We start from the raw sequence: 27,489 nt of genomic DNA, 5'->3' as shown, positions 1-27,489 counted from the left end.
TCCTCATAGACGTCTATGGGAGCAGAGGAGTCGCCGCCTGCTGGTCACTACAGAGAAGTAGAGTCATTTCCTCATAGACGTCTATGGGAGCTGAGGAGTCGCCCCCTGCTGGTCACTACAGAGAAGTAGAGTCATTTCCTCATAGACGTCTATGGGAGCAGAGGAGTCGCCCCCTGCTGGTCACTACAGAGAAGTAGAGTCATTTCCTCATAGACGTCTATGGGAGCAGAGGAGTCGCCCCCTGCTGGTCACTACAGAGAAGTAGAGTCATTTCCTCATAGACGTCTATGGGAGCAGAGGAGTCGCCCCCTGCTGGTCACTACAGAGAAGTAGAGTCATTTCCTCATAGACGTCTATGGGAGCAGAGGAGTCGCCCCCTGCTGGTCACTACAGAGAAGTAGAGTCATTTCCTCATAGACGTCTATGGGAGCAGAGGAGTCGCCCCCTGCTGGTCACTACAGAGAAGTAGAGTCATTTCCTCATAGACGTCTATGGGAGCAGAGGAGTCGCCCCCTGCTGGTCACTACAGAGAAGTAGAGTCATTTCCTCATAGACGTCTATGGGAGCAGAGGAGTCGCCCCCTGCTGGTCACTACAGAGAAGTAGAGTCATTTCCTCATAGACGTCTATGGGAGCAGAGGAGTCGCCCCCTGCTGGTCACTACACAGAAGTAGAGTCATTTCCTCATAGACGTCTATGGGAGCAGAGGAGTCGCCCCCTGCTGGTCACTACAGAGAAGTAGAGTCATTTCCTCATAGACGTCTATGGGAGCAGAGGAGTCGCGTGCTGCGATAGCGACAGCGTCATGTGTGACATGCTGGTTTACTCCCAGAGGAGCAGAAGCTCTCCGTCACCGGCTGCAGAAAGAGGCCATGAAACAGACCCCCAGCAGCTCCGCCATGTAGTTTCCTTCTTGTGTCAAACATTTGAACGAATCACCACCTCTCACCTTGTGCCCATCCAGCGTCAGCTGCCTCCCTCCGAAATATAAAAGTAAAATCATTGGGAAATGTCTCATCAATCAAACTTACGTGCTGATGTGTTCACTCACTCACGGGTCTGAGAAGTCAGTTCGTTTGAGTTTATCTGCTCGTGGCTCCACAGGATATCGTACACGCACACTAATCATTGTTATTGACAAACTGATGTCAGACACAACGACAAGTTGTCTTTTTCTCTCTTTACTTTTTGAAAACGTAATATGAGCGAGTGAAGTGTCGGGCTGCTCGTCTACTTGTCCACCAACACAAAGCGCAACAACACAAGCAGAACACACAGAGCACAACTGGAACGCCACTAAAACGTGTAGTGCTGCTGTGGCGCAGCCAATCAGTGATGTCACAGCGAGTATCCTGCCAATCACAGGCGGCGGGACGAAGCCCGCTGTGACATCACTGATTGGAGCGGCTGGAGGTCCCATGAAGACGTGTCCATCAGCAGCTCTGTGGTTCAGGTCGGCTGCTCCCAGTTACACAACGTAACGCCTGCAGTGTGAAAACAGCCCCAACTGATCCGGAGCATCAATCCAGTTTTTACTGCGGAGGATTTGACTCACCTTCATGTGTGGCCTGCAGGGGTTTGCTCTGCTGTCCCCCGCTGAGCGCGACCACCTTAAAGTTGTACTCTTTGGAGGGGTCAAAGTCGTCGATGAGGAGCTTAGCGTCCTGCTTCGATACCTCAACCTCCTTTTGCTCCCCACCTGAAGAGAAGAGGAAGAGAAGCCGATGATCAGGGAGAGGAAACAAACACAAACCCACGTCTTCGTGGCGTCACGTTGCCAGCGTGCTTCTTCCAGAGTGCAGACGTGTGGATGCGAATAGTCGAGTCTGAATGCTAATGGTTGAGACGCCAGAGTTGGCTTCATTGTATGTTTAACAAAAAGGAAATTCATCCCTGTAAAACTTGTTATGGAAGAACTTTTCTCCCAATAGAAAACCCTTTTTTTCTTAGCGTATGCAACGACAGCTGGAAATACATTTCACTATACTTATTCAAACCCTCATTATCTGCTACCAACGTACCTTCTCCTTGCAATTAAAAAAGCTGCTCGAGGATCGTTTGCATTCTCCGGCACGGTTTTAAATCTTTGCAGATTGTTCTGTAACTTCAGAGATTTATGCACAAATTAAATCCTGTTTCTGCAGCGAAAAAGACGCTTTCATTCCTAAGGAAGTAAATAAGAGGGAAAGGATTTCCTCCTTCTCTAAGAACCCACGGCTGGTCAAAGGTCACATGGAAATCAGAGACGTCCTCACAGTCGAGTGGAAGACGAGTATTTATTCCTCAAAAAGCCTCAATGAGACGGACAGCTGCTCGGAAGAAAGAAGGATGACAGCTGGGAGTCAAACGTTTAAATGCCGCTGGTTTAGGGGCAGGCGGGTCGAGTCACATCGTCTCCACGCCCTTATATTCAGGGTAAGACATTACAGCTGATTGGTCCTCAGAAGAGCAAACAGTTGACCTGTCACTCAAACGACCACGCCTACTGCTCCCACCCGCCACAAACTGACATCCCTGAGCGACGAGAGGAGATATATTCACTTTATTAAGGTCCAGACCTCCGGGTCCATCCACTCGCCCCAGTTTACTGACACACAAATACTAGCAAAGGGTAGAAACCGAGAACAACAAAAACAGTCAATAAAACAAGTCGTGTTCTTCCTGCATAATGCGCTTCGCTGTCGTGGCAGCAGGAGGTTTGGTAGAAGTCAGCAGTTTGCAGTCGATCATGTGATGCATTGACCCAATATGCTTCGACATCCTTCTTTTGTGCCATGAAATTCAATTTATCGTTTTTCTTCCTGCTCCGTAATTTCACTGTTGCTGCTGCGGCAGAATAAAAGTCCCTGTTGGGACCAATAAGACAAACTTCATTGAGAAAAAAGACTCCACCGTCTGCTCGGTCAAAAGGAAACCTGCGCATCGGGTCCTTAAAGACTCACAGGAGCATCTGATGACGGATCACGATGGTTTCCATGAAGCTTTCCGTCCAACCAGAGGCGCTGTGGCCACAGACAGGAGGCCATGGAGCTTCTGGTGAGAATCTTCTAGTATCTCTTAGAGCCAAGTGGAGCCAAGTGGAAAAACCTCTACGTCACCAAAGCAACGCGGTTTCCAGCTTGAAGCCGACAGCGAAGCAAACTTCAAATCACAAATCAATCCTCTCTCTCCTCGACTCCGTCCTCTATTCCGGTATCTCCCTCTTCTTTAGACCTCATTCCCTCCTGCGTGGTGCTTACTCCACCTTATGGGACCTTTTCTCCATTACCGGGATCAAACACACGGCCAACAGCCGATGGGGGCCGAGGTGGACCTGACCTTCAGACTTGACCTTCAGACCTGACCTTCACACCTCCCCTTCAGACCTCCCCTTCAGACCTCACCTTCAGACCTCCCCTTCAGACCTCCCCTTCAGACCTCACCTTCAGACCTCACCTTCAGACCTCACCTTCAGACCTCACCTTCAGACCTCACCTTCAGACCTCACCTTCAGCCCTCAGGCCGGTGCATCCGGCAGAGCGGAGGACAGAAGGAAATGGGACGTCTGTATCTTTGGTCAAAACGTTATCAGTAAAATCACGATTTCTGAAATCGATCGTAAAACGATCGTAAAGTCGTTTTATGGGCGAAACAGAAAAATGTTTTCTTGCCGCATTCTGGAAAAAGTTGTTGATATTTTAAGAGGCGTCCTGATCCCAGGATTTCCATGGTTAGGAATCCTAAATGGAGGGGGTACACTAGCTGTCCCAAACACAGGAACCAGGTGAACCCAGGAAACATCTACTGTTCTACTGATCGACATATTCAACTAGTTGTTTTGGCCAAATGACGTCACGATGAGACGTGAAGTCTCGTGAAGTTCTATCCACTGGACAGCTGCTGGGATAAAATAATAAGAACGTCTGCATGGACAAGACCATTTTCCGTTGAAAATGGATTTTCACAAAGTGCAGGATGTGTAAATGTTGGGAGCAAACAGATCGGCTGTGCAAATGTACATTATCAAAGTCATGATTCAGTTAAACCAGCTGCAGACTGGCCAGAAAAAGTAGGATGTTCTTCTTCTTTTATTGCATTAGGTGGGAGTTAGTGGGATTTAACTCAATGTGCAAAAAGCCCCCTCGGGGGCCCCCTCAGGGGCCTCTCTCCTTTGCGTGCTGTAACTCAAGTCCTTAACTAAATGAATTCTTGAAGCTGTCCGTCACAGCAAGTGACAGGCAGTTCTCTTTGACTGATTAACCAGAACAGAGAGGAAAGAAAAGCAGCAGAAGATAAAGGATATAAATGTTTGTCGGCTCATCACACTGATATCATTGATACAAGATGATATTTGCTCTCATCCGAAGAACAAAAACAACATTTTCTCATTTTTTACTGCAGTAAAAACACCGTGACCTTCTAGACCTGCAGCTTTAGGGCGGGGCTACGAGTTGATTGACAGTTATTATATACTGCGTCCACTACTTATATTCAGTCTATGGAGATGATATTAATAACAAAATCGGTGGTCAACACAAACAACATCCATCAACAGTCACCACACCGGTTCCACTGACCCGCAAACATCAGGACAAATGGTCAAATCCAACCAGAAGAACCTGAACAAAGTCTCTGAACGGGCGATTCAGCTGCACAACCTCCACAGCATCCTAAGTGTACACACCAAACTGTGTGGTATCTCAATGCAATGAGACTAAAGCTGATGAAGACACAAAGTCAGTGATGGTGCGTGTGGAGGAAGACGAAGCGAAGATAAGGTAACCTCCCTCAGTTCAGACTCTACGCGGCTTAATCACGCTCACCGGGCTCCGACCTTTGCATTCAGAGCGGTTGATTTCCCTCGGCGATGGTTTCACAGCCGGAGCTTCGTTAAACTGGGGAGGCTTTTGCCTCCAGACGGTTCTTATGTTTAATCTCCCTCATTGATTTAAATGGGTCACAATCGGGTGTCAGAGTGGTTCCACTCGCTCACAGACCCACTTGAGTTTCCACCTGAAGGGTCAAATGTTTTCCGTTGCCATTAACAAAAGACTACAGACTTGAACAATAAATCCCAACGGTGTGTTGAAACACGGGGGTCCTCAGTGGGCTCCTGTGAGTGCTCGCGTGTCCTTTCCCCAGAACCAGAATGCAGGCAAAACCCAGGAAAAAAAAAGGCGGATTTGTTCTCGCCTGGGGGGGCGGAGGGGAGTTCAACCACTGTGCTCCTCTTTGCATAGCTAGCATTTTTGTCCCACCGGCGAGGGGAAAGCCGTGTAGTAAATAAGGACCGACAGGGTAATGACCTGCGTTCCGAAGGTCATTCTGCTACCCAGGTGCCACATGGGTGCCACTGATAACTATCACGAGGCAGCTACTGCTGAGGAGCCCTTGAGCGAGGCACTCGACAACAGATCCATCACCAGGGCTCGGCTTCCAGGTGTGAATGTAACCGCGTAAACACCAGGCACGGCCAATCAAGTCTGAACTGGAAGGGTTCTGCAGAGAGCAGGGATGGGGAATCAGGATCGGATTACATCTAAACCTCATTCAAACAAGGTGAGCTTCAAAAGAGGACGGCTGGTATCAAGCTCTGGCCTGGCAGCAACCTCCGGTTGTCTTAATGCTGCATTCTCTGTAATGACCAGCAGGGGGCGACTACTCTGGTCCCATAGACGTCTATGGGGAAATAACTACTTCTCTCCAGATTTGTTCCCTTGGTAAACATTATAAACATGAATTTATGGTCTCAATCTCTTGTACTTCAATACAGCATGATGTTGGAAGCTTTAGGGCGGGGTTTACTGTGATTGACAGGCTGCTAACGTCGCGCTGGATGCGTTTAGTTGATGCAAAAAGCCAAGATGGCAAAGCGTCGAACCAAAGGCTTCGAAACATCAGTAAACCCAAAGGGGTGATGTCACAGACACCGAGTCCACTTCTAATCAACATTATTCACCTCCGGTAACGCAAAACAATCCTCGATGGGCCCAAACCCGGCCGGTTCTTCTGTGGTCCAAACGGCGCGGTGCTACAAACAACGCCGCCCGTCGTGAGGCACAGGTGGGCGCGCAGGGTCTTACCTGGTCGCGTGGAGTAAACGACCTTGTAGCTTTCAAACTGTCCCTTCGGCTCCTTCCACGACACGTGCAGCCGGGTGGGACTCAGGATTTTGGCACGAAATCTCCGCGGTGATGAAACTGGACAGAAAAGGGAAAAAAAGACAGAATAAATAACACGCATTAAGTGTCAGATGTATAATATTTTTAATTATTGCTTGGTCCAAACCACAGATAAGACTTTCTCATCATTAAAAGAATCCACGGTGTCATCGCGCGCTGGTGGATTACACCCATAACAGCGGAGGGAGTTCAATTCATTCTGTCAGATGTTGAATTGAAATCTAAATGAGAGATTTGGCAGAACCGTTTTGGATCATAATAACAGACAACCGTCCTTTTCAGCTCCAATAGATGAATAATAACGTCTGTTTATCCCGTTTTCCCTGCTGACTTTGGTCCGATTGCACCGAATTGAACTCCCCACAGTTATGGCGGCTGAGTCGCTCCATCTGTGCGATTCAAACGGGTCAGAAGATCGATTGTATCTCATCCAAGCAGGAGGATACGCAGACATGAGCTTTGCACAGACGTCACAATGAAAAGCCAAGCCCCATTCTCCTCCTCCTCCTCCTCCTCCTCCTCTTCCTCGCCTCCCATCGGCTCGGTTCTTCTGGGTTCCACTTCCTCTGGCTGACTAGTTGTTGGCCCGTCAGCCCCCTCGGCCCCCCCACACCTTCAGCCTGTATCCTTCCCCTTTTATTTATGTCTGTACGCTCTCCATCCCATCGGCCTTTTATCAGATCTTCATCTCGTTTTCTGAGCTTTGGAAGCATCGGGGGACGAGGAGGACGAGGAGGACGAGGAGGACGAGGAGGACGAGGAATGAATGTGACTTCCTTTTAACTGCGAGGAGGGAAAGGAAGAGGAAGGGCCCCGGAGGGAGGAGGCTGGAATAGCTCGCGGTCGCTATTCCTCTCCAGTCGCAGCAGGAGCGTCGGGATGCGCGGCGTTACAATGAGCCCCGTGGAGAAGGTCCGTCCTGCTGGTGTCACAGGGCGGCGCCGGAGGGAGGCCATTGTAAAGAAGAACGCACTCCCGCGGTCCGCGGCCGCGCGCTCACCTACAAGCTTCCCCATTCATTTAGGAAATACGCAGAAAAATAAAGGAGGAGAAAACCAGCGGGTGGAAAATCAAATATGAAATCCCCAAAGCCGCTCCCGTGTCTGTGTCCTCATTACGAGCGGCGCCATCTGCTGCCGCCGGCGCCTTTAAATACCTCCGCCCTGAAGACGCCAGGGAGCTCGGATGGTAGACGAGAGGCCTGGAGGGACGTTCACCCCAAACAAAGCTCCACTTGGAGGGAGTTTGTGTCGGTTTGCACACGCGCCGGTCCGAATGCACACGTATGAAGCTTAAACATTAACAGGGTTTATTGTGGTGAAGCAGCTCTTCATGCGTGTCCTTGTCTGCAGAAAGAGAACAGGAAGGACGACCCTCATTCCAACGGGGAGCGTGAAGCCGGCGCATTCAACAGCAGACAGATCGCTCTACACACACAAGCAGACATCTCACCAACCTGAGGATCAGAACCAGGCCGGCGTGGAGTCGGCGCCTCGCCGTTTTAGCTCTCGGCGACGTTTCTCTCAGATCCCGAATGACTGGAGAAGCACATCTCTGCACCTCTTTGTTTGTCGTGTAGCTTCAATGTGTCGATTCCAGTGCGTCCACACGCGTGTGCGTGAATGATGTGTCGTTAACGGGAGGCGACCGATGGTGCACGCAAAGATCCACGCTGGAGGACGTTTACGTGCCAATCGGGTGCCGCAGCAAAGCAGCAGGAACCACGAGAACTTAGTTCTCATCTTCATGTTTCATGGGAGGCGTCTGTGCAAACGACCAGGTTTGGCGAAAGTAGACGTTTCTATTTACAGGAAACAATGCGTCGCGTCGGGTCGAAGCCTTCAGCAGCGACGGCGAGACGACGCAGGGTTTCTCATCTCGGCGAACACGGCGCGCACGAGAAGCTGTCTGTCCGCTCGAGTCAAGAGACGTTTTACGCTTTGCGGCAAAATTTCTTGTTAATATGGAAAACCAATTATTTTTCTCTTTCATACGCCCCCCCCCGACCCCCCCGTGCCCGCGGCGTGTGATTACACTGGCTACGGTGAGACCGGCGCTCTGAGCGAAGCCTCCTGACATCTCGCCACATCCCTTCATGCACACAGAGCTCACAGCGTAGAACCCACTACGACGCTGGTTCTGATGTGGCTCTGCTGGGTCGTGTAATGGGAAAATGATATGTGACCCTTTTAAATGCTTCATTTGTATAACCAGTTTATTAGTTGCAAGTGCTTAGGTCACAAAGGCCCTGACATAAAAACTGATGTCTCCCTCTTGGATTAGATGTTTCCAGCGTCATAGCTGTAGAGATTGAACAAAGTGTTTGTTATGTCTATGACCACCTTTGTTTAAGCATGTTGGGAGAGCAAGGACACGGTCAAAGAACTGACGTGTCTCACATGGATAAGGTGTTCCCAGTACCCTGGCTGTAGAGACTCAACAAGATGGTTAACGGTCTCTGTTGACGCCACCGATATCTAAGTTTAGGTATAAGAACTGCCTCGATGTGTTGAGAGGAAAAAAGGAGGTTCTTGACAGTCTACTGACCACGTAGCTGTTGTGACCCTTTTTCCCTTGCAAGGAAATAAACGGAGAAAAGACATACTTGACTCAGAGCCTTTGTTTCTTACTTAACGATTGTCTGTGCAAAATCTTCCACCACAATTTGGTGTCAGAAGTGGGATCGTTTGAAGCTCCGTCGGGACTCCGAGGACGTCCGGGAAGGGGCCACTTCAGGATCCACCAAACGTGATTCTGCCCTATACCTCATCACACTCAGAGAGAGGGGACCGGCGACCAAAAGAGACCTGATTGGCTTCAACACGATCCGATGAGGAAGATTTTCACACGAATCGGGTAAGAAGTTGATATTCTGATTTTCAAACGGGGCTTTCTGAATTATAACGGGTGGTAACAGATTACAAAGAAGGGTATTTAGTACTTTGGGATTTTAAAAAAATGATTTTTTCTCTCTTCTTAGAAAATCCAAATTTCGGTTATTTGATTGGGCTTCTAATGATGATAACTTGTCTTTTTATCCGGTTATTTGAAAAATGTGTATAAAATTATAAGAGTAATTGTACAGTATTTCCGGTTCATCAGCATCCAACTTTTTACTGAGGAAGACAGGGAGCAATGTGCGCATTTACGATTGTATTCAGACTAACTATCTGAAAATCGCATAATTGTGACCCTTGACCAAGGGGGAAGACAGGGAGCAATTTGCGTATTACGATTGTATTCAGACTAACACTCTGAAAACGCATAATTGTGACCCTTGACCAAAGGGGAAGACAGGGGCAATTGACAATTGTGACCCTTGACCGAAGGGGAAGACAGGAGGGATTTTGGGAGTTCACTGAAATCGCAAAATCCCAGCCCTTGACCTAACAGGAAGACAGGAACAATATCGGGATTTTCGGACAGTAATCTGAAAACAGATATTTGCGCCCTTGACCTATATTTATTAACCAATAGTTCTGGTTGGGTTTTAACTTGTATTTTTCCTACGTAAAAGAAAATCAAGACTTATAGTGACGACTATATTTTAAGTAATAAAAAGTATACTTCACCACGCCTGAAAGATGGGTGGTGTACACGGTAAAAGTAAAAAGGAAATGGGTTCTCCGGAGGGACCCATTGTGGATCTGATGAGAAGGAAATATGGAGATCAATCTCTAGAGTTTTTGCCCGAGTGGTCAAAAGATTTTGGGTTCCCTGCAAATGGTTCTTTCAGTAGAATAAAACTGAACATGTTACGAACAGGCTTAGAGGGAAAAGAGAAGGGTATAAAATCTCAGAGGGTGATAAAAGGCAAAGACTTGGAGAACATTGAGAAACAAAGTAAATGGTTAAAATGGTGGGAGGATGAATGTGAATGTAGAGAAAGGAAACAAATGGCTAAAGAATTGACATGCGCAAAAACCACATTGGTTGAAAAAACAGATCCAAATGTTATTGAACAAAATGACCGATGTGCTTCTTCTCCCTTGTATCCGAGTCTCACAGGGGCTGGCGGCCCTCTCCTCAACACATGCCCACCACCGTACCCTGCTTCATCTGCGAACCAGCAACCTCCGTCTGCAGGAGCACATATCAAAGTTCACTACACCCGGCAGAGGGAGGAAAAGGAAGCGGCAGTGAAAGCAGCACAGGAACGACTCCTCGGCGAAGAGGAGGAAAAGAGACAGGCTGCTCTCCCCACTCGCTCTCCAGGAGCAACCGGAGGGGACACTTCTGCCATCAACAAACTGATTGCAGAGCAACCATCTACATCAGATGTTTTTTCCCCCTCCTTCGACCCAGAGGGAGTTCCCCCGGATGCAAAATCTGTGCTCCAAACCCCAATGATTCAAGTACCAGGACACTCAGGTCCCATACTTGTTTTCCGGCCTTGGACTGATACGGACATTAGAGCTGCAATGGCTCATCTCCCGCCGATACAGCACTCGGGAAGACTGTTTGCTGAAGCATTCATGGACTTCTGTAAGCAATTCCTGCCCAACTTTGCTGAAATTCGACGTGTTCTAATGAGTCACGTGGGTCCGACTCACTACCAGAAGCTCAACCAGCTGGTTGCAGGAGACACCAGTGCGGCAGACGTTGAATGGAGTTCAAATCAAAATAAGCCGTACAGAGACGCACTCACGGCTTTGAACGACGGCATAAAGACATTGTTCCCTGACAAAGTGGATATGACTCCCATCAACAATACCAAGCAGGCAGCGGGTGAGTCCGTCCATGATTACTACCAAAAACTTCTCACAGTGTTTAATCTTAACAGTGGCATTCCACAACCCACCGCGTTAGGAGACGCTCTGGGGACGTGGGAATCACACCTGAAGAATGCTTTCATGAATGGACTATTGCCCGACATAAAAATGAATGTGCAGCGCTCTGTGGCTGGAATGGAAGACTCGCGACTCGCGGATGTAAAGAAACATGCTGCGCATGCGCAATCCATGGACATAGAGAGAACTGACCACGAGGGGAAAAGGCGCTCACGTCAGATTGAACTCGCCCAACTGACTATGCTCCAAGCTGTCACTCAACTTGCCAGAAACGACCGCCCACGGGATCCCAACCAACGGGGCGGATTCAGGGGGCGTGGTCGGGATATGACGAGGGGACGCTCCTCCTGGAACCAGGAGGGATCACAGCTGTCTCCACCCAATGACTATGATACGTGTTTCCGCTGTGGCGAACAGGGACATTGGCACAGAGAATGTCCACAAAATGCACCTCGTAGAGGATGGGGGCGTGGACTGGCCAGACGAGGAAGGGGTGGCAACGCACATTCCGATTGACGTGAGGCGGAGGGGGAGGAGGCTGCATGTGAGGGGGAGACGGCAACCACGCTGAGGCCTCACATGATAAGGGAAGTAAAACACACACACACCGCAGCCTGCAATGAAGAAACGCTTTCTGCACTAACTCCCTGCACGCACACTCACACTCACACACACACACCAGAGCAACAACAAGCTCTCGTGGACATCACAGAGCAATTGAGAACACAACAAAAGCTTTCACTTAAACACACATACGCAAAGTTTTCAGGAAAATCATTTGAAAATATGCCCACCACTATGGTGAAAATTCAAGGGAAACTTTTATCGTTTTTGGTTGATTCGGGGGCTACACATTCTGTAATACAACAAAAGTATTTTCCAGGTCAGAAACTTAGTGGAAAACAGGTTTTCTCACAAGGAGCTTCAGGGATGACTATTGTAGAGAGATTTACGGCACCTATGACCAGTACACACACTGACTCAACTGACCCTGAACCAGACATCACAGTAAAACATTCCTTTTTGCTGTCCTCTTGCTGTCCCATTAATCTAATGGGCAGAGACCTCATGTGTTCTTTCGGCATTAGCCTCATCTCCACTCCTACAGGGTTGCAAGTGGTGAGATGCAGAGCCATTGACCAGATGGCAAATACAGTTATAAGTGATCCAATGTTTGTGTACCAGTGGTGGCTTCCGGTTGACTCACAATCAGAACTGTCCCACCTGGCAGCATCACGCGTCCAGCCTGAGGCAGAGTGCATGGATGCTTCATATCTCCACTGCACAGCCCATGTGTCACATGGGCCAGATAAGCAATATGATGCATTATTTCTACAGGATCTGAATGATCAAATTGCATGTATGACATTGTTTTGGTCCACACTTAAATGTGCTGTTTCCGTTTCTCTCACCCCCTCTCAGCAGCACCTCTTTGATGTGGACTCTTCTTTCCCACACATCTCCTTGTCTAAAGCAGCAACAGACCAATGGAGAGATTTGGGACCTTTTGTCGCAGCGTGCGAGGCATTGGCAGATTGGGAGGCTACACCAGATCCACTTGTGATGCGCTCTCCGTCGACAGGCTTCTTTAAACAGCCATTCGCATTTTGCACACCTGCTCTCAGATCTGTTTATGTCATAGATGAAAATAACATATTTTCTGACACACACACTGATACATTTTTGACTAATGTCTCCTCTATTTCTCCTGCCCTCAGTTCTGTCCCAGACACCTTGTGGGCAGCGCATAAATATGACGTGGGACTCATCAAAAAATGTCAACCTGTGGTCATCACTCCTCGATCAGACTTCCGTCCCCACAAACATCAATACCCACTGCGCCAAGAGGCCATTGACGGTATAACACCGGTGTTCAACTCCCTCTTAAAGGCCGGAGTCATTGTTCCATGTCCTGACTCGCCGGTAAGAACACCTATTTTTCCAGTTAAAAAGATCAGAGATGCAGGCAAACCAACTGAGTGGCGCTTCGTGCAGGACCTAAAAGCCGTTAATGCAGCCGTCCACGCACGAGCCCCAAATGTTCCCAACCCTTACACCATTATGGCACAGGTTCCACCTGATGCTCGATGGTTTTCCGTGGTTGACCTCTCAAATGCTTTTTTCAGTGTCCCTGTGGACATTGACAGTCAGTTTTGGTTTGCGTTTAATTTCAATGGCAAGCCTTACACTTTCACACGCTTGTGTCAGGGCTACACAGAATCACCTACGATCTACAACGAGGCACTCAGGGAAAGTTTGGAGAGCCTCACTTTGTCTCCAGGAACAGCTCTTTTGCAGTATGTTGATGACTGTTTAATTGCAGCTCCAACACAAAAGCAGTGTGAACAGGACACACTCAAATTGCTTCAACACTTAGCAGCGGAAGGACACAAGGCCAGCCTATCCAAACTACAGTTTGTTTCACAGAACGTTCATTTCCTAGGCCATAACATTTCCGGTGAAGGGAAGACACTATCACCAAAACGCATCGCCTCAATTGTAACACTTCCAAAACCACAAACCAAGAAACAGATGATGTCATTTTTGGGAATGTGTTCCTACTGTAGGTCATTTATTCCAAATTACTCCCAACTCGAGCAACCTCTGTCCTCATTGATACATGGGAAAAATCTCAGCGCGCATGATAAAATTCAGTGGCTCCCTGCAGCCTCTCAAGCTTTCACGGACATGAAATGCGCGTTACAAGTTCTTCCGACTTTGGGTCTTCCTGATCCTCACAAACCGTTCACACAAACCGTTGACGAACGTTCTGGATGTATGACATCAGTGCTCCTACAATCCCATGGCGATAAACTACGACCGGTAGCTTATTTCTCCGCAAAACTCGATCCCGTAGCAGCAGGCTTACCACAGTGCCTTCGAGCTGTGGCAGCTGCTGAAAAGGCTCTTACAGCCTCTCGTGACATTGTAGGCTATGCTACGCTAACATTATTGGTTCCACATTCGGTTTCACTGATTCTTCTCGAACAGAAGTCGTCTCATTTATCTGCAGCGCGTTACCTTCGATATCACACATGTCTCCTAGACATGCCGAATGTTACAGTAAAACGCTGCAATGTCCTCAATCCTGCATCTCTTCTCCCCACTCCGGAGGATGGAGAGGAGCATAATTGTTTGGCTGAGCTGGAAGCTCAGTGCACACCTCGACCAGACCTCGCAGATACACCTCTGCTCAACAGTGACATGGTAATGTATGTTGACGGATCTGCTACACGGGATCCCCTGACTGGTTCTAATCTTGTGGGTTTCTCTGTTGTTTCAGACTCAGCTGTTCTGTGTTCCGGCCCTCTTCCATGTCACCTCTCAGCCCAAGCAGCAGAATTAATCGCGCTAACAGAAGCTTGTAAACTAGCTAAGGATAAAACGACAACCATTCACACTGATTCCAGATACGCTTTTGGCGTGGTTCATGATTTCGGCGCGCTGTGGAGACACAGAAATTTTCTCAAATCGGATGGCAAACCAGTGTTACACCACACTCTGATAGCAGAACTATTGGATGCCATTTTGTTGCCCACAGCTATTGCCGTTTGTAAATGTGCAGCGCACACATCCGGCACAGGCGACATCGCAAAGGGGAATGAGCGAGCAGACTTAGCTGCAAAAGCGGCTGCTAGACGTCCTCTTCCCAAACCATCACGCCCAGTTCCTGCCATGTGTTCTCTTCCCTCCTCTCTTGCAGCCGTGCAGTCCCTCTCTACTTCAGATGAGAGACGTTTTTGGTCCTCCTCAGGCTCCAAATTCATAGACGGCATCTGGTATGGTCCGAATGGTAATCCATGCTTACCTAAACATTTCTTCCCTCACTATGCGAAATTGACTCATGGGTTAGACCATGTGTCAAAAGGGGGAATGTTAAGTATCATTGATGCAACATGGTTCACAAAAGGTTTTGCAGCTTACGCACAAAGGTTCTGCCAAGCATGCATAACATGTGCAACTCACAATGTAGGTCGTTCAGTACAGGTGTCACATCATGCAGCACATCCACCGCCTGCAAGACCATTTGAACATGTAATGATGGATTTTGTGGAACTCTCCCCATCGGAAGGTAAGAAACACTGTCTTGTAATGGTAGACATGTGGTCCAAATGGGTTGAGGTGTTTCCCTCCAGTAAGCAGACTGCCTCCACAGTGGCTAAAGCCTTGATTTCAGAGATCATTCCCCGCTGGGGAATCCCAAGCAAAATTTCTAGCGACAATGGTTCACATTTTGTCAACCAAGCAATCACAGAATTAAGTGCATACCTGGGTATTGACTTAAAAACACACTGCGCATACCATCCAGCTAGTGGAGGAGCGGTAGAGAGAGAGAATGGAACATTGAAAACAAAACTGGCCAAATGTTGCACAGACACAGGCCTACCGTGGACAAAAGCACTGCCCTTGGTTCTGATGTACATGCGGATGAGGAAACGAACACGCAGCAACCTAAGCCCATTTGAAATCCTTTTCGCAGTTCCTCCCCATATAGGTGTGGAAGCTCCAGGAACACCACTCCCTTCCACCACAATGTGCGAGAATGACATGTTAACCTATTGCATTCGACTGTCTTCCACTTTGTCTGATGTAAGAAAACAGGTTGTAGCTGCACTTCCAAGAGAAGCAACGGGTCCACTACACCGACTGCAACCAGGTGACTTCGTGGTGGTAAAGGACTTCAGGAGGAAAAGTTGGAAAGCTAAACGGTGGCAGGGTCCATTCCAGATTCTCCTGGTCACCCAAACAGCGGTCAAGGTAGCTGAAAGAGCAACTTGGGTCCACGCATCCCATTGCAAGAAGGTTCCAGATCCAGTACCAGCACTGGGCTCAGGCGACCCTACCTCCACAAAAAGTGTCAATCAACCGACACCACCGATCCAGTGACCACGGACGGGCAGTTGACCGACAGACACACAGTGCATTGTGATCTGTGTTGACTGTCTACAACGCGGATGCCTCACAAGAAAGAGGGTTGGCAGACTCCACATCCCAACGTGTACCTGCGGACCAACACAAGAAGAAGAACACGGCCAGGACCCCTCCACATAGACACAGTAGTCGTTTGTGCCACGACAGTTTTATTCATATTATTGCTTGCTTCAGTTTCATTATATCTCAGCATCTTTTTGTGATTCCGTAGTCAGCTATCTAAAGAGTGGGTCTCTCTTATCATGGAACGACAGCGTTCATGGAACCCCCTCAGACGACTGGGGGGGACTCGTGTAACCATGTGTTTATTTGCAGGTGTCACTTTATTTGTGTTGATTCCATATTTTGTCCTCCACCAGAAACATTTAGACGACTTACTTGACCGACGAAACAACTCAACTCACTCTAACTCGACCATTCGCAACCGCACCAAGCGAGCACTGACCCGCCTAGACAACCGGTTCGAAAATGGGATGAACCCATTGAACAAATATTCTGCAAATATGTGGTGGCGCTATGCTCAACACGTAGCGACAAAAGAAAATGCTTCCGACTGTTACGTATGTTCTCCGCTACCCATCAGCACTAATCAACCACGGCTAGCCGTAGCCCCCCTGGGGAAGTCTGAAGGATGTTTCTGCGGGCTCTCGGTTAGTGGGTGGTATGTGCCCCCCATAGTCCTGTATATATCCAACGATAGCGACAAAGATTCTTTGTTTATTTATGAGTTATCCCCATGGGAAACAATAGATGATTTGGACTGTGCACAATCTCACGATATCAAACGATACACGGCTAGCCAAAGGTCTACATTCGCACTCCAGGCTCAGGAAAGCCGAACACGGTTTCCTCTCTGCTATGCTCGTGATGGGACACATCCAGTGGGGAAAACAGACCCTGCAAGGTGTGACACGATCCTCATTGCAGGAAACCATGCGTTTAATGATTTAAATTGCAATAAAGACCATTTCCCAACTTTCCGAAACGACTGCGCCAAAAACCACAACAGGAGCTTTTGCCAAGCTAAGGGCACTGCAGAAAGGGCCGCAAAAGTGCCCATTCATCTCCAAAAATGGTCGTGTTCTGGCTGGACTTTCACTCCAGTAAATCCACGAGATTGCCCGCCCAATGTTAATTGTTCTGTTTTCCATTTCACTTTCCTCCCTGGGAAGAACGGTACTTATCCAGTGACCGAGGGATGGTGGCTGTGTGGCACCACCCTCCGCGTGTCTCTCCCCCCTCAGTGGAGCGGAATATGTACTCCTGTTCGCGTTACTGATCATACTTTTATTCTCACAGCTACAACAGGGACAAGCAAACGAACAAAACGAATGGCCGCATTGGACACTGGCCTTAACCCGGAAGTCAATTTTGCGCCACACGACTCAATCTGGGGCAGCGATGTGCCTGACGAGTTCAAACACGCCAGTACGTCAGTTAAAGTTTTGTGGGGACTGTTTCCATGGACAGGAGTGGGAAAAAACACGCTACGACTTGAAACCGTTGATTACCGTTTCAAAAGCTTTGTAAACATGACTCTAGCTGGCCTTAAGGGTATTCGCGAGGAAATGACCGCCATGCGTTTAATGATTATGCAGAACCGCATGGTACTAGACCAATTGACCGCTGCCCAAGGAGGTGTTTGTGCTATCGTAGGAGAATATTGCTGTACGTTTATCCCTGAGAATGACAAAGACGAAGGCATAATCCATCAGGCGATACAAAACATGACAAAACTTCGGGAATCTATGACAAGAGATAAATCTCCCTCCCCAGATTGGCTCACACGGGTGTGGTATTCATGGAAAGGAACACTAATACAAGCAGCTACTATCCTCTGTGTTCTCTTCGCATTCGTAATTTGCGGTATCCCATTGATCCGTCATACGATTGCCCAACTCCTGGCGAAACAAATGGCTATGTACAGCCTGGGGTCACCTGATGACTCACCACCAAACTTGTTCCCTAGACGCGACTCTGACAATAACCCCAACAGTGACTCGGACTCCCTTGACGAGCTGAACACTTACGACCTCGACACATACGCATAGTGACATAGTGACACACTGTCTGTGTGCATTCCTGGTGTTCTAAATGTTTTTTGTTTCACAGTAGCTTGCTAAAACAATGAGAAATAACATTCTCACAAAAACAGCTTTTATCCTTGCATTTATTAGTATGTAACGTAAATATGATTGATATAATGACCTTTCCACAATATTCTATATCTGTATTGTGTGAAAGGGGATCAAGTTCTGGTATTGTGATTTAAACATGTTCTCATTTCTTTTTTATTTCAATACTGTACACATGACATCTGGGGTGTAACGCTCAAATCCTGTGAGAAGGTTTCCAGTCTTTATCTTCTCCTAACAGATTTCTTCCTATTTTCCCATTTCGGAGGGTTTTTTTAGGGAGTTTTTGTTCTGTGGCAGGAAAAGTTTTGTGAGCGATGTCCGGATGTTCATGTTTTGTGATATTTGATGTGGTAGATATCAGATGGTAAATTTTTAGAGTAGTCATTCTAAATTGATTGCATAGTTTGTGATTATTATGTAATCAAAAGAGTGGAATGTAATGGGAAAATGATATGTGACCCTTTTAAATGCTTCATTTGTATAACCAGTTTATTAGTTGCAAGTGCTTAGGTCACAAAGGCCCTGACATAAAAACTGATGTCTCCCTCTTGGATTAGATGTTTCCAGCGTCATAGCTGTAGAGATTGAACAAAGTGTTTGTTATGTCTATGACCACCTTTGTTTAAGCATGTTGGGAGAGCAAGGACACGGTCGAAGAACTGACGTGTCTCACATGGACGAGGTGTTCCCAGTACCCTGGCTGTAGAGACTCAACAAGATGGTTAACGGTCTCTGTTGACGCCACCGATATCTAAGTTTAGGTATAAGAACTGCCTCGATGTGTTGAGAGGAAAAAAGGAGGTTCTTGACAGTCTACTGACCACGTAGCTGTTGTGACCCTTTTTCCCTTGCAAGGAAATAAACGGAGAAAAGACATACTTGACTCAGAGCCTTTGTTTCTTACTTAACGATTGTCTGTGCAAAATCTTCCACCACAGTCGACCGAGTGGACTTTTAGATTTCGTTATTGGGGATGTTTGATCCCAGCTCGTAACCTCGAGGATCTATAGATCTATAATAACAGGAACGTGTGTACAGGCGATTTATGACTCCGCCCATCACCTCGTCCTAAGCTCCTCCTCTCAGAGGTGGAGGATCATACGGGACATCGTGTGTTTGTGAAGTGACATCTGTCAATCACTGAATCAATTAAAAGGAGTCAACACGAGCACGCCTCACAGACAGGAAGTGCACCTCACAGACAGGAAGTGCTCCTCACAGACAGGAAGTAGAACACACAGCTGCAGAGGAGGAAGCCAGAAAACTGCTGGATGTTAATTTAAATGTATGTCATTTAATGCGCACGTTAAGCACCGACAGAAATGAGAGTGAAAACTAGGATTTCAAATGTGTAACCTGAGCTACACAGAAAGCTATCATTAGCGTGGCCTGTGAGCCGCCCCCCAGAATAAATATATGAATCAAACACTTTAATGACAGAGTTATGAGAGTAACTGAATTACAGCTCATGGCTTCAGTCCGCCAATGAACCCTGAACCCGTCGCACAGCGAATCCCTGCTAAGCACCATGGGAAACCCCATAGAAAGCTCTATTATAGAAAGCCCTGGTGAACCATGATCAGCGCTCAAAAGAGGGACCAGGCCTGGTTGACCTTTGACCTTCAAACGACCACTAAAAGCCGAGCTTCAATGAGGAAAAGGTCGACCCTGTTCGGCCGCGTAATGAGGAAAAACAGGGTGGTACCAGCTGGCCACACGACGCCAAACAAACCCCGCCTCCCCATGTCGGCCTTGCGGGCCCTGTCCCATTCGGAGGGGGAGGTACTTACCTTGGCCCTGCGCCGGCTGAGGGAACAGGGAGACGACAAAGAGGCCCAGCAGGCCGAGGAACAGTGAGGAGCGCATCCTGCAAGGGGGGGGGTATGGCACACCTGGAGGAGGGGGAGAAGGTCAGGTAAGGGAAGGTGAGGAGGAAAGGAGAGAGGGAGGAGTCAATCTGTTGTTCCACACACACGTAACCATCGTTACACAATAGTATTGCTCTTAAGCAGCTGCTCAGGTGTGCAGAGGTCACGTGTGAGTGACAGACCGTCGGCTCCAGGTGAGGACGCACAGCCTCACAGATCTGAGCCCCCCTGCCCCCCCCCCCTGCTTTCATCAAATCTTCCCTCTCTCCCTTTGTTTGGTTCGCAGGAGGAAGCTTCTATCACACAAACTATTTGGGGATTAAGTTGCAGCTCGTCCATCACGGTGCGAGGAAGGAATGCGTGACACAGCTGTACTCCCTCACCTGCGGTCATTAAAGATGACACATGCACACTATTAGAAAGACTTCCAGCTGCAGACTTCTGGATTCCAGATGTTCACCAATCCGCTGACAGCAGCAGTTGACCGCAGCGCGCGCAGTGGAGCTCCGCTCGTGGCAGTGGACGCGCGTCACTACACTACTACACGGTGCCCGAGGGGGCGCGCGGCGTGCACGGCACAACGCACGCGCGGCACGTCGCTGCAGGGAGGCTCACCTGCGCGTTCACACACCTGGCTGCTTAAGAGTAATTAGAGGGTCAATTAGAGGCTCCAATCGGCGCCTCCAGCTGGCGGCCACTCGCCTAAAAAGGTGCACGCGCAAACACCTGCACCCGCCAGATGTGGAAACGGTTCCCGCACACACCGCTCCGGCTTACGGCGAAGAAAAGCAGCCGGAAGTTGTTGTTGTTGTTGTTGTTTCTTCCCTTAATTGAACGAGCTCAGGTGAGGTGGTGCGCGTGGTGCGCGTGGTCGAAGCGGTACCTGGTGATGCTCCGCGGCTCGCTCCTCCGGACACGCTGCTCCAGAAGCTCCGCAGAGCCACTCTGATCCACGCTGCTCACCGACTGCGCGCTGCTCGTGCACGGTGGGACAAGCCGGAGCGAGTGGCCCACCCGCTACCGGGGAGACTTTCACAATAAAAGCCGTGACGAGGACTGGCTTCAGTGCTGCTAATGAGAATTAGGAAACGAATAAGTACAAATATTTACTTTGTTGCTTTAATACTTTACACGAGTACCATTTCTCCACAAGCCAATGTCTCATCTGTACATTTATGGGGCAACTGAAGTATTTAGTTGCTAAACAAATGAAGGTTGTTGCATAAAAAACAAACATGGAGCTCAAAAATGTTTAGAAATAATAACAGTTTTAATAAAATAACTTAAGTTACCCAGTAGTTTCAACAAGTACCTCCAGCTCTAACAGTGAAATCCTGCTTTTACATTATGAGTAAAGGGTAATCTAATGAAAACATGCTTAAAGTCAAAGGGGACGTTGATCATAAGGAACATGTAACCTTAATCAATTCCATTTCGATTACTCAATATCACAAATCTTGAGCTTTAGGATCAGTAGCCTGCGGAGTGTCAGAGGCCCCGGATGAAGAAGAAGACGATGTCATTTTGTTTGCAGTTTTGGGATGTGGGCGTCTGTGTCAACAACCCCTCCATGGTGAAGACACACAGATTAAACCACGAACATAATTAGGAAAATTCCCCATAAACTCATGCAACTAAAATTAAGCAATCCCCATATTTAAGTCACATTTTCACCTCTTTTCACTGCCTTTTACTGGCAGCCGATATGAGTATTACTACTATTACTACACAGTGGTATTAGTACTTTATTACCTAAGGTTTCTTCCCTTTTTTCCCTCTTGTAAGGGTTTTTTCATTTTTTGGGGAGTTTTTCCTGTGCCGATGGAGGGTTTCGGGGCAGAGGATGTTGTATGTGTACAGACTGTAAAGCCCTCTGAGGCAAATTTGTAATTTGCGATTCTGGGCTATACAAAATAAAATGACTTGACTTGACTTTATTATTACAGACACTTTGGGTCCCTTCCATGTTTTACATTTTTGTTCATTCGGATCAAAACCCTTTTTTCCTTTAATCTGAAGGGGGATTAATCTCACTTCCGGTGTGGCTCCAGCTGACCCCGGGGAGCTTGATGCTGCTGCTGTCTCAGTTGAGACTTGCAGGGTGTTTCCCGCCTCATTCCTCCTCCTGCCCTGCAGCGACTCATTCCTGTTACCTGGTTCAGGGGGGCGGGGCTTCACCTGGCGGGGGAGTCAGACTGTGGAAGAAGTTCACGTTGTATCAAGACTCTAAGATCAAAGTAGGACCAGACGGGGCCACCGTGCTGCATGGAGTAGAGAGGGTTGTCGGTTTGAACCCCGGCTGCTCCATGTCCCATGTCCAAGTGTCCCTGAGACACCGTGCAGCTCGGGCCGTGTGGGTCAAATGCAGACAACTATTTCCTGTGTGTGTAAAATAATATTTGGCTTCTTCTTCTTTTCGTCCCCTGTTGAATCCTCATGTAAAAAAACTTCTCAGTGAGATCCGTCTTCTGAGTCCACAAGTCTGGACCAGCCGTGAGGATCTAGACCTCAGCACCTGTCCTACCTGAGCTTTGAGTCTTCTACCATTTGCTGTTGTTTTGTGTCTGTGATAATTGTGTGTGTGTCTTTTCGAAGACGTTTTGTGTCTCTTGCTGCTTCTGGTGATGAAGTTGCACTGTGAGTGTGAAAGGAGACACGCCGTCCTCTGGTTCTTCACCTCGTCACGTTCTTGAACCTGACCTTTGACCTCTTCTTCAACGAGCTCGCTAATAGCCAGCGATCACCGGGAATGAGATTGATCTTTATTCCTCTCACAGAATAAAACTTTTACACGTGTAAAAGGAAAAGGAAATATCTCCAAATCACCGTTAATTTACAACAACCTCCGTCCTCTCCATCTTTATCCTTTGACCCCCCCGATAAACTACTCCAACACCACATGCTCCGTCCTCTCCATCTTTATCCGTTGACCCCCCCGATAAACTACTCCAACACCACATGCTCCGTCCTCTCCATCTTTATCCGTTGACCCCCCCGATAAACTACTCCAACACCGCATGCTCCGTCCTCTCCATCTTTATCCGTTGACCCCCCCGATAAACTACTCCAACACCGCATGCTCCGTCCTCTCCATCTTTATCCGTTGACCCCCCCGATAAACTACTCCAACACCACATGCTCCGTCCTCTCCATCTTTATCCGTTGACCCCCCCGATAAACTACTCCAACACCACATGCTGCATCTGATTCCAGCAAAAACACAAGCAGACTGTTCAAACCCCCCAGGACTCCCTCAAGATGTCCATCTTTATCCACTTCGTGCTCTAACAGGTGCCGCCCCCTGCTGGCAGCAAAGCAAACACCTGAATGTGACCTGTGACCTCTGACCTGAAAGCCCTCCATCTTGTTAACGCTCCGTCATTAACTTTGGACTTCACATTTGACCTTGTGACCCTTGTGATTTGACCTTTTTTTCTCTCTCACAGAAATTACAAAAATATTTGTGAATAATTTATTTTTTTCATTTTTACGAATGCAACTTAAAGTGGTTTCACAATCAAACAATTTCAGCACGAATACAAAGACAGAATGTAAATAAAGGATTTACAAGCATTCAAAGGGTGATTCTTCAAAAACAGAAATAAATCAATTTATATAAAAGCTTTGTGTTTGCATGAAATCCAGCACCAGTGAGACGAGAGACTCAGAGGAGACGAGAGACTCAGAGGAGACGAGAGACTCAGAGGAGACGAGAGACTCAGAGAGGAGACAAGAGACTCAGAGGAGACGAGAGACTCAGAGGAGACGAGAGACTCAGAGAGGAGACGAGAGACTCAGAGGAGACGAGAGACTCAGAGAGGAGACGAGAGACTCAGAGGAGACGAGAGACTCAGAGAGGAGACGAGAGACTCAGACGAGACGAGAGACTCAGAGGAGACGAGAGACTCAGAGGAGACGAGAGACTCAGAGAGGAGACGAGAGACTCAGAGAGGAGACGAGAGACTCAGAGGAGACGAGAGACTCAGAGAGGAGACGAGAGACTCAGAGGAGACGAGATGAACGCTGAGAGACGCTGAGAGAAGAGTCTTTTCCCGTTGAGTCGACTGAACACAAGAGCAGAAAAAAGGTGGTACAAAGGCTTTAAAAGACTCTTCAGTTTAAAAGTGTTGATCCACACACACACACACACACACACACACACACACACACTCACACACACACACACACACTCACACACAGATGTTGCGGATGGAAAAGCAAACACTGGGGGGGGTAATGTGTTTGTGTGCGGGGGCCAAAAGTCCAAACCTCCCAAATGAAGGAAGACGCCGCGTCAACAGCGTGATCCTTCAGGGAGACTTTCAGGAAAACACAGAGCAGGTGTGTCTCTAGAACCCCGTCATCTCCGTCCCCCGTCCCCCCCGTCCCCTCGGTGAGGACCAGTATGAAGAGGACCTGGCTTCCCCTCATAGTCCTTTAAGGCCGGAATCTTTATTTAAAATGTTGTTTAGAAGAAAATGAAAAATGACACAACGAGAGGAGAGCGGAGGTCAAGAACCAAACTATTTCCTGACCAGTCGTCACGTGATCAGCTCAGCTGACCCCTGGACGTCCCCGGCGGTTTGTACCCCCCAGCGTCCCCCTCCAAAGACCTTTGGGTTCCGGGCGATCCTTCTGGGGGGGACGATCCTAAAGTTCAGCCGGACACGTGGTTCCTGAGGAGGTCTCCTCCTTCCTGTCCTCGAGGGACGCCTCCTGTTTCACAAAAGCTGTTTTTGGCTTTGTCTCCCTGTGGCTCAGTGGTCGGTCTCCTCCATCACCTCCATCACCACCGCCCGGGGTCCCGTGAGGACCCGGTGGCTGACGGTCCGGTAGTCCAGATCCAGGACGTTGACCCCGTTGAGCGAAACCACAAACTGACGGACCTGAGGGGAGCGAGGAGGAGGTGAACGTCTCTGTGGACCACGTGTTTCTTTACAGAAATTGAAAAAGCTCCTCCAACTACATTTCCCACAATGCACACCTTCATCCCGGCAGCAGCAGCCGGGCCGCAAGGCTCCACGGCCTGGATGTGACACGGCCGCTCTCCTCGCACCACAAAACCCCACCCGACGGCATCGGACACCACCTGCAGGCACGGAGGCCAAAGGGGCGTCAGAAGAATCTACAGCTGCAAGGTGTGTTTGTCACGTGACGGGAGGAGGAGCCACGTACTGTGAAGGTCTTCTTGATGTAAGGTCCTCCCGGTCTCTGCAGCTCCTCCGTGCTCACCGGCCTCTTCAGGACTGAACATGAAGCACAACAGACCGAATGTAGAAACCTTTTCTTAACATTCGAATAACGTGTGAGCGGCCGTGTGGCTGGTGACTTTTTGGTGAAAAGTTGGCGAATAAAAAAATGAAAGCGCCCCCTGCTTCATGGTCTGTTTGACTCTAAATGGACCATAATTCACTAAATGAACATCATGCTGTGTTGAAGAAGACTTGAAACTAGAGACTGAGACATAAACTCATGTTTACAACGTTTACTGAGGGAATAAATCCAGAGAGAAGTAGAGTCATTTCCTCATAGACGTCTATGGGAGCAGAGGAGTCGCCCCCTGCTGGTCACTACAGAGAAGTAGAGTCATTTCCTCATAGACGTCTATGGGAGCAGAGGAGTCGCCCCCTGCTGGTCACTACAGAGAAGTAGAGTCATTTCCTCATAGACGTCTATGGGAGCAGAGGAGTCGCCCCCTGCTGGTCACTACAGAGAAGTAGAGTCATTTCCTCATAGACGTCTATGGGAGCAGAGGAGTCGCCCCCTGCTGGTCACTACAGAGAAGTAGAGTCATTTCCTCATAGACGTCTATGGGAGCAGAGGAGTCGCCCCCTGCTGGTCACTACAGAGAAGTAGAGTCATTTCCTCATAGACGTCTATGGGAGCAGAGGAGTCGCCCCCCTGCTGGTCACTACAGAGAAGTAGAGTCATTTCCTCATAGACGTCTATGGGAGCAGAGGAGTCGCCCCCTGCTGGTCACTACAGAGAAGTAGAGTCATTTCCTCATAGACGTCTATGGGAGCAGAGGAGTCGCCCCCTGCTGGTCACTACAGAGAAGTAGAGTCATTTCCTCATAGACGTCTATGGGAGCAGAGGAGTCGCCCCCTGCTGGTCACTGCACAGAATGCAGCTTTAACACATGAAGCAAAAGCATCACATCCACTATTTGTCTTCTACCTGATTTGGGGCTGTAGAGCACTGGTGAAGAGGAGGAGGAGGAAGATGAAGAGGGGGAGTTGTTGGATAGGCCGACTCCTCTCCTCCTGTATCTGCTGCCGTCGCAGCTCCTCATTCGGGGTAATCCCCGACCTCCTGCCACCTCCTTCGCCTCCTTAGAAGGAGCCACTGACGAAGGAAGAGGAAACAACAACGAGCTTTATTTCTGTTCCTCGATTCATACGACAGCAGAGTTGAGAAGGACCAACAGGGGACCGTTATCAACATTATTATTGTTATTTATTTCTTATAGATCAAATACGTGATGAAAGGAGGCCGGCGTAACCCTCCAGAAACATTTAAATGAATATAGAAAAAGAGCCTTCAATAGACTCAGGCTGTAGTGAATAAATATTATTAAACCTTTGTTTCTTTAGAAGGTGGTTAATACCTGGTCTATGAATATGTTTATTACAGCAAACACACACACACACACACACACACACACACACACACACACACATTTAATCAGGTCCTTCTGTGACGGGACGGCGGACGGAAGACGACCTGACACACAGATGATAAAAGGATAAAGTTGCTGTTGGATGAAGCGTGTCCTTCCTTCCTGTTCCGGGTCCTCGTCTCTGCACTACTTCCTACTGTAACCATGGTAACAGAACATTAACGCTTTAAAAGCGTGTTTTTGGGGTGAGAGGTTCCGCTGCCTCAGCTGTGTGGAGTTAACGGACGTTACACTGATTATTGATTGATTTATTAGCATGCAGCCTTCAGGGTCATTTGATTTGATTGGTTTAAAGTGAGTCGCCTGTCTTATCTGATTGTTTTTAAACTTTAAGGTTGAGTAGAACACGTCGTGTCACGGGTTTGATTCTGTTCCTGCACTCGGGTCTCAGTTACACAGAAAAGGAGGAAATTCATTGACATTCTTTCATTATAGTGACACAGAAGCAGAACTCAATCCAACATTTCTTACCTGCTGTCCGAGGTCCCATCTGTCAGCCGGGCATCCGGCCTCCGAGGAGAAGAAACCTGCCGAGGATGACGACCTTCAACAGGTCTGTGATCAGCTGCTCAGGGAGACGCGTCGGTGTGTGTGTGTGTGTGTGTGTGTGTGTGTGTGAGAGCTAAATATTTAACCGCTAAGCAAACAAACCCCGAGGAGGCGGAGACACGCTTCCAGAAGGAGGTTTTCCTCTCAGCAACAACGTAAGCGTCACTTCTCAAATAAACTACATTTCATAACATGTTTTGAAGAAAATCTAGAAATCCTTTTTCTTCCTGTTAGTGACTCTCCGGATGAGAATAACAAGAAGCGCACAACATGATTACAGCAAAAATCAATATGTAATAATAGATAAATGTCACATACAGACTGGTGACGGAGTAAGAAAAGACAACCAGGGAAATATTAACGCTGCACATTA

At 48.3% G+C, this 27,489-nt stretch overlaps 2 protein-coding genes and 3 long non-coding RNA genes across 7 annotated transcripts in view; 3 read left to right on the top strand and 2 right to left on the bottom strand.

Annotated features, from left to right (window-relative positions):
- Positions 1–20,875, bottom strand: part of col14a1b (collagen, type XIV, alpha 1b) — a 60,754-nt gene extending 39,879 nt beyond the window's left edge. For 2 of the 3 annotated variants that reach the window (XM_078081006.1, XM_078081007.1), the window contains exons 1-4: positions 20,772–20,875; positions 19,811–19,912; positions 6,062–6,178; positions 1,555–1,698 (exon numbers count right to left, since the gene is read on the bottom strand). In XM_078081006.1, the coding sequence (XP_077937132.1) occupies positions 1,555–1,698; positions 6,062–6,178; positions 19,811–19,886 (337 nt within the window). In that variant the 5' untranslated portion in view covers positions 19,887–19,912; positions 20,772–20,875. The remainder of the gene's footprint in view (positions 1–1,554; positions 1,699–6,061; positions 6,179–19,810; positions 19,913–20,771) is intronic. The other variant, XM_078081008.1, reaches the window with a different exon arrangement.
- LOC144383482 (uncharacterized) lies at positions 8,890–10,249 on the top strand. Its single transcript, XR_013450898.1, has 2 exons — positions 8,890–9,016; positions 10,161–10,249. It is a non-coding gene; the product is annotated as an uncharacterized LOC144383482 (long non-coding RNA).
- LOC144383480 (uncharacterized) lies at positions 12,733–18,896 on the top strand. The gene is made up of 2 exons (XR_013450896.1): positions 12,733–12,873; positions 15,546–18,896. It is a non-coding gene; the product is annotated as an uncharacterized LOC144383480 (long non-coding RNA).
- On the top strand, positions 13,503–14,479 carry LOC144383481 (uncharacterized). The gene is made up of 2 exons (XR_013450897.1): positions 13,503–14,157; positions 14,234–14,479. It is a non-coding gene; the product is annotated as an uncharacterized LOC144383481 (long non-coding RNA).
- Positions 20,876–24,024: 3,149 nt separating the features above from the next.
- LOC120826977 (DEP domain-containing mTOR-interacting protein) lies at positions 24,025–27,240 on the bottom strand. Its single transcript, XM_040189629.2, has 5 exons — positions 27,039–27,240; positions 26,066–26,233; positions 25,064–25,134; positions 24,873–24,977; positions 24,025–24,774 (listed from the first exon to the last, which is right to left on the bottom strand). The coding sequence occupies exons 1-5, from the start codon at positions 27,055–27,057 to the stop codon at positions 24,646–24,648; spliced, it is 492 nt and encodes a 163-aa protein (XP_040045563.1). The 5' UTR covers positions 27,058–27,240; the 3' UTR covers positions 24,025–24,645.
- Between the last annotated feature and the right edge of the window lie 249 nt (positions 27,241–27,489).

Source organism: Gasterosteus aculeatus, chromosome 10 (assembly GCF_964276395.1).
Source record: "Gasterosteus aculeatus chromosome 10, fGasAcu3.hap1.1, whole genome shotgun sequence".
Lineage (NCBI taxonomy): Eukaryota > Metazoa > Chordata > Actinopteri > Perciformes > Gasterosteidae > Gasterosteus > Gasterosteus aculeatus.
Note: the sequence above shows the minus strand (reverse complement) of the source record. Positions and strands in the feature narration are given on the sequence as shown.